Below are 9,552 nucleotides of genomic sequence, written 5' to 3' on the forward strand. Positions count from 1 at the left end.
AAAAAAAAAAAAAAAAAAAGGAAAAAAGAAAGCATTCAATCGCCAGAAGAATACAGCAGCTAGTCAAAAATATTCTTTCTTTCCTCAAAGACTAGAAATGTTTCAAGTTGGCAAGGACCTTAAAAATAATCCCGTTCAGCTGCCTCATTTCATAGACAAGCAAACTGAGAATCAGAAAAATGAAAATATTTGCCCGAGGTTGCTCTGCCGTTTGGTGACCCTAACTAAGATCTAGATCTTGTTTCTGACAATCCAAGGCTCTTTGCATCAGAGTAACTGCTTTTCTACCCAAATCCACAGCCAGCAAGAGGTTACTAAACTTTGCAAGGAGAGCAATACAATGGAAATTTTAACTTTACAGAAAGCTAATAAAATACACATGTGCAACCATGTGAAAAAAAGGCTATAAAATATTGATGCTAAGCTGAAAAGATACAAATTGAATCAGCATAAGAAGATTACCTAGATGAGTAAAATTTCTGCACATACATTGAGACTTTCAAAATATTTCCATTTTAAGACTTGCTACAGAATTTCTAAATAACAGCTTTTAAGATATAATTCACATACCACAAAGTTCACTTCATTTAAAGTGCACAATTCAGTGGGATATAGAGTTGGGCAACCATCACCACTAGCTAATTGTAGAACATTCTCATCACCCCAACAAAGAAACGCTGTCCCCACTTGCAGTCACTCCCCATTCTCTCTTCCTCTTAGCTCCTAGCAACTACCATCTACTTGCTGTCTCTATGAATTTACCAATTCTAGACTCCATTTCACATACATAGAATCATACAATATATGGTCTTTTGTGACTGGCTTTTTTCACTCAGCATAATGTTTGCTATAGAATTTTAATGTATTCTCCTTAATTGTTTTTGTTGCTAACAGCTTCAATTTCCATTGGACATAATGCACTCTTACTTGCACAGGTTAATAAAAATGTCCACTCTTCTAAATGAATCCTCATCGGTCAAAAATAATCTTTCTGTAGTGTCGGTTTCTTTATCACATTATCTGTTACTCTGTTATGGCTCTTACCATTATCTACCTTGTATTACAATTATTTGCATTCCATAGTAGGCTATATGCTCCTTCCATTAATGTTTTCAATATTTATTGAGTGCCAACAACATGCTAAGCACTATGTTAGAGAATTCTTGAGAAAAAGTCATATCATTGTATCCTTCAAAACACCTACCATCTAATTTACTTTATTGTCACCTACAAACTAAGAGATTTCACTAGGTACTTCTCCAGATCCTTAATTAAAAGGCTTACTAAAACCAGACTTGAAGTAAACCCTAAGTGACATAGCTAACATTTCCTTATATATCGCATATGTGCTTATCTATTTAGCAAACTATTCTCTGTCCCCGCCTTTTACCCCATTCCACCACAGAGAACAAAGAGGAAAACTGCACCCAAAGATAAATTAATAGAAATTCAGAATTAGTCAAATCTAAAATAATTCTGCTTTGATTAATAATTGATAAGCTTTGACATTTCACAACATTTTGCTGTACCTTGGCTGCACATCCTCAGTCGACAGTGACAAGTTTTCCATTTCCTCAGCATTTAAGCCTAGCTCAGTGCCATAGTTCTGCTGGAGCAGTTGCCAGAATTCCTGTCTAGTCAGGCTCTAAAATGACAGAAAAATTACACTGGGTATTGAAAAATATAATATCACAGTGATTTGAAACATGAATTTTGAAGTCAAAATGACCCATTGTGTAAAGACTCGACATGTGGCTTTGGTGGTTATTTGACCTTTCTGTGCCTCCATTTTCTGTACCTATAAAAATGGGTTAACAAAGTCTATCTGACAGAGTTGATAAAATGATTTTTAAGTATATATTATGATTACTGTAAATGAAAGGTTAAAATGTTTTAAATTTTCTTTTTGTAAAATAGTTTCTTCATGCCTTCTGGTAATTACTGATCTGCAGTTTCTGCAGTTTGTTTGCTTGTTTGTTTTTGAGACAGAGTCTCATTGTGTTACCCAGACTGGAGTGCAGTGGCACGATCTCAGCTCACTGCAACCTTCGCCTCCCAGGTTCAAGTGATTTTCCTACCTCAGCCTCTAGAGTGGCTGGGATTACAGGTGTGCACCACCACACCCAGCTAATTTTTTATTTTTAGTAGAGATGGGATTCACCATGTTGGCCAGGCTGGTCTGGGGCTCCTGACCTCGAATGATACACCCTCCTCGGCCTCCCAAAATGCTGGTATTACAGGTGTGAGCCACAGCGCCCAGCCTCTGACCTTCAGTCTAGCTCTGCAATCTAACCAGTCTACCATGACCACTGAATCACCATTCAATTCTGTCAGCTCAGAACCTGTCCTCTTAATCCATAATGTATCTGAATATTTTAACTACTTAAAAAAAATTTTTTTTTTTTTTTTTTTTTTTTTTGAGACAGAGTTTCGCTCTTGTTACCCAGGCTGGAGTGCAATGGCGCGATCTCGGCTCACCGCAACCTCCGCCTCCCGGGTTCAGGCAATTCTCCTGCCCCAGCCTCCTGAGTCGCTGGGATCGCAGGCACGCGCCACCATGCCCAGCTAATTTTTTGTATTTTTAGTAGAGACGGGGTTTCACCATGTTGACCAGGATGGTCTCGATCTCTTGACCTTGTGATCCACCCGCCTCGGCCTCCCACAGGGCTGGGATTATTTAAACGGAGTCTCCCTCTGTCGCCCAGGCTGGAGTACCGTAGCACAGTCTCGGCGCGATCTCAGCTCACTGCAGCCTCCGCCTCCCAGGTTCAAGCAATTATTCTGCCTCAGCCTCCTGAGCAGCTAGGATTGCAGATGCATGGCGATGCACCCAGATAATTTTTGTATTTTTAGTTGAGATGGGGTTTCACCATGTTGGCCAGGCTGGCCTCGAACTCCTGACCTCGTGATTGCCATGTTGACCAGGCTGGTCTTGAACTCCTGATCTTAAGTGATCCACCCTCTTCGGCCTCCCAAAGTGCTTGGATTACAGGTGTGAGCCACCGCACCTGGCCTAAAAATCTTATATATCAATAAATTTCAAATTATATTTTCCTGATATATAAAAAGCAAGAGTCTGGACTTCAGAGTATTTCCTTTGATTTATCTTTAATAAAGCCCAGCTTGTTCTTTCTTTGTAGGCAGCCTATCCATTTTGAAATCATCAAATACAACAAATTCATGCATTACTAGCAAAACAAAAACAATATTATTATAATTTAGAATAATGGCCTGCAGTTGAAAAAATAAAATTAAATAATATTATGATAACCAATGGTCTGATGTCTAAAAACATTACAGATAATTAGATGCTTAAGCAAGGTAGAAGGAAGCAGCATAACACTAGAAGCAATTATTAGTAAGATTCTCTCTCTCATTTATTCAATAGATATTTATTTAGTACCCAAAGAATGTGCACTACTACACTAGTTGCTAAGGACAATAAACATAATGCAGAAGTTAAGTTCCTGGCCTCAAACAACTTATAGTATAGTTGAAGAGACATGGGATGTTCTCTTAAGTTATATGAAAAGATATAATATCATTATATACTTAAGTACTGGTAGAATCAACATGATATGAAAGTCTAAAGGAAGGAAATATGACTGTGGATTAGTGTGATCAGATAAAGCTTCACACTGGAAAAGTGTTTTCAGCTGAGCTAAAGGAATAATATGAATCGGGGAATGGAGAAATGGGAAATGTTGAAGACACGGAAACCAACTAAAAATACAGAATAAGTACATGAACATAACTAACATTTATTTGGAAGTCAGTAGTGTATCAGCCTGACCGAAGTAAAAATTTTAAATTGAGAAAACAGTAGAGATAAATATAGATTTGATGGGGCCAAAACACAGATGCCTTGAATTCCTCCCCAATATTCCCTACAACAAATGCCACTTCATTTTTCTTCTTCCTTCTTTCTTCTCTGTCTAGTAACTACTGTATCTTTGTTTGTTATGTTGTACTAGATGAACTTCACTACATTTTATGGACCTTCAAAAGTATTAAGAACAAAATGTCTGCACTTTTATACCACTAGTTCCCAATCTGCTGTGCCCAGATGACAAGGATTCCACAAGAGCAGGTGATGAAAATTCAGATATTATTTCAAAAACTCAAAAATATCTAACTAGTTATCTAAAATAAAGCCATTCAAGCTAAGTGAAATGGCAAGCCTCTGTTTAGAGCTGAACTATATTCAACTAGAATGGATACCTCAGACTGATAAACTCTCACTGGAAATAATATATATCTAACAAATAGTGGTTTTAATATTTATTATTTAATGCATACCCCTTATTTGGTAGATAAAGTCTTTGGAAGCACAGTATCCATGGAAGAAACATAAAAAGGCCCATTAGTGGTAGAGAAAATTAAGAAACCACTGTCCTTGATATTAAAGGAACACACACATTTATTTTCTGACTTCCATTCCAAATGAGCCATTTGTGAACTTTTTTCACAATAATAATTCATACTACTAATTAACTCATTCTTTCAAAAAAAATTATCTTTGAAATATTTTAGTGTCATACTAGGAAGGTTAACTTTATAATGAGAAGCAAGCAATATTTCAATATACTTGTGTAAGATTAATTGTTTATTAAAAAAACTTAAATAATAGATATCAAACTATTCCAAAGACAGACTAAAACAAAAAGATAAACCAATAATGAATACTCAGGCAGCTTCCTAACAGCAAAAGAAATGAAACTTATTAGTAAAATACTAACAACAAAAGTGTAATTTTATTTGACTACATAAATAAATGTTTTAAATATTTTATTAAATAATAGCAGGAAGTTAATAGCATGGTAATTTCAATATACTTTTCAAGCTAGTAATTAAATATATATAACAGGTTAATGGAAAACAAAATAGAACTCATTTAATTCACTGTCTTATAGATTTACCAATTTGTTAAAAATGACATTTTCTACAAAATTGTCAGTTATAAAAATGTGGTTATTTACAGCCATGCTGAACATTCAAACATTCAAACATATGCTCAGCCTCATATTCATAATTCTTTCAATAATCAGCAGCAAAAACAATCTACCTTAGTAGCCTTCAAAAACAACCTAAATTTTAAACACAAGGTGACCACCCACCTGCAAAGAAGAGTCTCTCCCTTTCAGCCTACAGAGTAGTTTCACAAAAAAAAGATGAACCAAGCAGTAATCAGATAAGGCTCAAAAGTCAGAAGATCAATTTCTGTCCCAGAAAGCTGTGTGTTCTAAGTATGTTGCAGTCTCTATGCACAGCAGAGCTCCAAATATTTAATGACAACTATGCAAAAATAATCACTGTTTCAATCTCTAAATTTTGCTATGAGAAGCTTTTCTAATGTAGTTTAAAGCAATTATCTGTCACTTCCTGGTTGTAGTAGGAGTACTCTATCCAAGGTTGCAGGTCAGAATGCAGAATTGGAAGTTACACCTCACTCTACAGGTTCCTAAGCCACTCCCACAAGAAGAAGATAGGTAAACAGGGTTTTATTAAAGGGACAGTTCACAATTTTCTCTGTTCTACACACAGAGTAGAAAAAACAAAATGAGAATAAAAATACCTTGCTTATACTAAATTGATGTAAAACACCTATTGCAATATTATTTTAATCTTATCTTTAAAATTAACTACGTTATGAGTTAAATTTTCTTCTCCTGCTAGTAATTTCTATGCAATTCTGGGAATGTCATGATTACTTCTTCATATACCACCCCTCCAGTACTGATGCAGTATTTCTGTCAGACTCTTGCAATAACTCTCTACAACAACCAAAGATTCTATCTCCGAATGCGGTAAATGTAACGTAAGGAAATAGCAGGAAGAGCCAGCTGTTCAGGTGCAACAATTGTACTAAGCACCCGGCACATCTTTCATCACTGAAAGGCTTAAGGCAACATTTTGATTACTCGATAATTACTTTCTTTGAAAATATTTCTGACTTTAGTTTATTTAGAATAATTCCCTGGCAGTGATCTGGACTATAATAAAATGTATAGTTTCACCTACCAATTCCGTTTATTTCTCTGAAGAAAATTTTTCTTCTAAATAAAGAATCAACATTTACCCTAATTTCTACCTAGTCATCCCATTTAATTTAGCAAAGTGTGTAAACAGATCGAAGGCTACTTGATGAACTCCACAGATCAACCTTTTGAGGGATGCTACAAACTAATCACTTTATACAATGGCAAAACGAGAGAGATTGTAGAGTGATGCTGAAAAATACCACTCATTCAAATGAAGAGAGCACACTATGGGGGCAGCTTCCACTGTCTAAAAGGCAGTGCTTTTAGCTTATTATGGTAGTTCTCATTGACTAAAATGATAGACAAATATCTTTATGATGGTGAACAAATAGCTATGAGAAAAATATACATTAACTGTACCACAATTTATATTTATACACATTTTTGCTAAATATAAAAATCCTTATACCAAACCACTGCCATATAGCGCAGAGCTAAATTGAGTAGGCTTAAGAGGGAAAACAGAACCTAGAACTGAGCCCCAAGAAAGCCCAACATACAAAGAGAAAATACAGGAGTGCCCAGCAAAAAAAGACTGAGGGGAATACTAGAAAGGTAAGAGAAGATTCCAGAAAGAATGATGTCATGAAAGGCAAGGGAAGAAAGTATTTTAAAATGAAGGGAGTATACAGTGGGATCGCATGCTGCCAAAAGGTCAAGTAAGATGACCACAGGATGAGCAGATCATGAGCACATGTATGTCAAATGCAAGCATCCAGAGGAATGAAGCAGCTTGCCAAACCAGTTCCCCATGACCTGAGTGTGCATGTGTCGTGGGAGTGAGGCAGACAGCAGAGACACAGTGGGGAAGGAGGAGGCAGCCAGGGCACGAAGAGCCTTGTACGCTATGCCAACGAATATGGATTTTACGTTGTCAAAATATCAAATGCCACCCAGTGGTTTCATATAGAAAAGTAACAAGTTCAGAAGTATGATTTTAAAAGACATGATTTTAAAACACTACTATTTGGCATCAACCTCAAAGACAGATCAGGTATTAAAAAGAGATAGGCGACACTGGTAATGGTTCAAGTTAGAAATGATGATGGCCTTGGTGACCAAATAGACGTGGCTGGCAGACGGAAAGAGGGAAGAAACAGGATACATCCAGGTTTCTGGCTTGGGTGACTGGGTAGAAGGCAGCGTGGTTCACTGACCAAAATAGGTAGAGGAGTGTTGTCACCCACGAAGATAAAAAAGAGGGAAAAATACAATACAAATGCTTCTGTACTGCCATCCTATTACACAGCAAATGTGACAAATAGTTACCAATTTCACATTCATTTTTTTCCAGGTAGGTCTGGAAGCTGCATTTATTAGACTTACAGCACTACTGGAAAACGTTTGGAATTCCAGTAACTCCAAAAGGAATGATCTTTAGAGAGTGGCATAAGGAAGAACAAAGGGATTTGATAATGTTGTACAGGCTAAAGGAAAAAGCTGGATGACACTCCGCGAAAAGGTGTCAGTGGGTGACATCAGCTTTGTAAACTGACCACTATTTAGAGAATAGCCTCAGAGCTGTCGCTGTCCTAGACTTGGCTCAGAGAGGCTGACTTAAATAAGCCACACTTACAAGCTGATACTAGCTCAGCTGGAAATACACTAATGCCCAGCGGGGAAGATTCCTTTCTGGTGATCAGACATCTTGTATTCTATCACCCAGAATACCTGAATACCTTGGAAGTCGGATTAGCAATCAGAATGCGGCAGATAAACATGGAATCAGAGCAAAAGTAGATAGCTTTAAGGGACAAATTACTGTGACCCTGGTGGGGCATGATGATTCATCTCTGTCCCATTTCCATGTAGTTCTCTACTGATCAAAGTCTGCCTCTGCAACTCTACCTTTCCGTCCTAGGTCCTAAGTTCTTGGCCTAAGTCTGACCAAGCCCCTTTCAGACTGATATATTCTTTCTTTTTATACACTAACACATTCAATCAGCAGTTTTAAACCCTTTTTCCCCACTACACCTAAGGAACAGGACACCCCTCTGTCACCCTTCTATTTAGTGATTCCCAAAATAGAAACTAAATGACATGTATCAGAATTTAGACAGCATACATCTATATATTTAAAAAGCTCCCCTCGTTACCTCACCCCTGAATCTAACATACGTTACTTTCTTCTAACATTTGGAAATAAGATGGAAAGCCATCCTGTCTCTGAGTGCAGATTTCTGCTCTATTAGGCCCTGGATGTAAATATTCACTTTCAGAATATACCCTTGCCAGGTGTGGTGGCGTGTGCCTATAGTCCCCGCTACTCGGGAGGCTGCGGCTGGAGGATCACTTGAGTCCAGGAGTTCTGGGCTGTCATGCGCTATGATGATTGGGTGTCTGCACTAACTTTGGCATCAATATGGTGACCTCCTGAGAGTGGGGGACCACCATGTTGCCTAAGGACAGGTGAACTGGCCCAGGTCGGAAATGGAGAGGTCAAAACTCCCATGCTGATCAGTAGTGGGATTGTGCCTGTGAACAGCCACTGCATTCCAGCCTGGGCAACATAGTGAGACCCCACCTCTTAAAAAAAAAAAAAAAAAAAAACTTTAAGTTTCCAAAGAAAGCTAGCTCCCCCGTAGCCCCCATGTGCTGCCGAGAGAGACCACTATTACCTTGCTAAGACAAAAACAGTACAAAAGTAGATTTTCTTCATACATCCTGCCTATATCACTAATATCAGTAATTCTAAATACAATAATACAAGAACATCAGTAGGAATACGAAATAATTAATTGAGCCTTAATAAAAAAATATTTTAAAATTTAACCCTTGTTACTACTGATAACCTTACATATGAACCCTATTTTCTTAGTAATTCAAGTACATAGAAAATAATATTTCTTTTGGCAACTGAGGATGCTTTAGTGTTTCAAGATAATCATTTGTTCTCACCGCACATATTGAAGGTTAAAGAAATTGAGTTAAACATACATTGAACTTAGGGTATGCCCTGAATGCTGTTTCTGAAATGTTTCAGAAAAGTCCGTGTTTTCCCCCTATCCTTTACCTTTTCCTTGAACTAAGAGAATTTATAGTACCTTGTTAAGAGTGGTAATTATTTGGACTCCAAATCATTGAAGTTCTACTGAATTAAGTCATTCAAAAAGCATTTATTGAGCATTTGTTACAGGTAATATATAATTTATTGTCCAAATTGGCACACTTTTGAGAGTAAGGGAAGAACAATATTCACTTTGACAGAGGCCTGAACACAGACAGTTTCAGACTCTCCTTGGTAAACCACAATGTATGCCAAAGCAGCTATGTGGGAAACACCGAACTTGTCAGTGGACGTACGAGGTCCTTGTCTTCAAGGGTTTATAGTTAAACAAGGCGAACGGACATAGGACAAACAACTGTAACTGTCATGCATATTACAGAAGTTCAAGATGTTACAGGAAACTAAAACAATGAACCTGACTTCAGGTTTATTAATGAGAGCTAGAGTGGGAATAAGAGGGTCACAACTTCCTGGCAGAAAGAACATTTGAAGACCTAATGAAAA

General features: G+C 37.3%; 1 protein-coding gene across 4 annotated transcripts in view; it reads right to left on the minus strand.

The window, feature by feature from the left end:
• Positions 1-9,552, minus strand: part of GRAMD1C (GRAM domain containing 1C) — a 100,704-nt gene that overhangs the window by 42,326 nt on the left and 48,826 nt on the right. For 3 of the 4 annotated variants that reach the window (XM_017547730.2, XM_017547731.2, XM_037745437.1), the window contains one exon: positions 1,530-1,645. In XM_017547730.2, the coding sequence (XP_017403219.1) occupies positions 1,530-1,645 (116 nt within the window). Of the gene's footprint in view, positions 1-1,529; positions 1,646-5,117; positions 5,456-9,552 lie in introns of those variants that run through there. The other variant, XM_017547733.2, reaches the window with a different exon arrangement.

This window comes from Cebus imitator, unplaced genomic scaffold (genome assembly GCF_001604975.1).
Source record: "Cebus imitator isolate Cc_AM_T3 unplaced genomic scaffold, Cebus_imitator-1.0 Scaffold201, whole genome shotgun sequence".
Lineage (NCBI taxonomy): Eukaryota > Metazoa > Chordata > Mammalia > Primates > Cebidae > Cebus > Cebus imitator.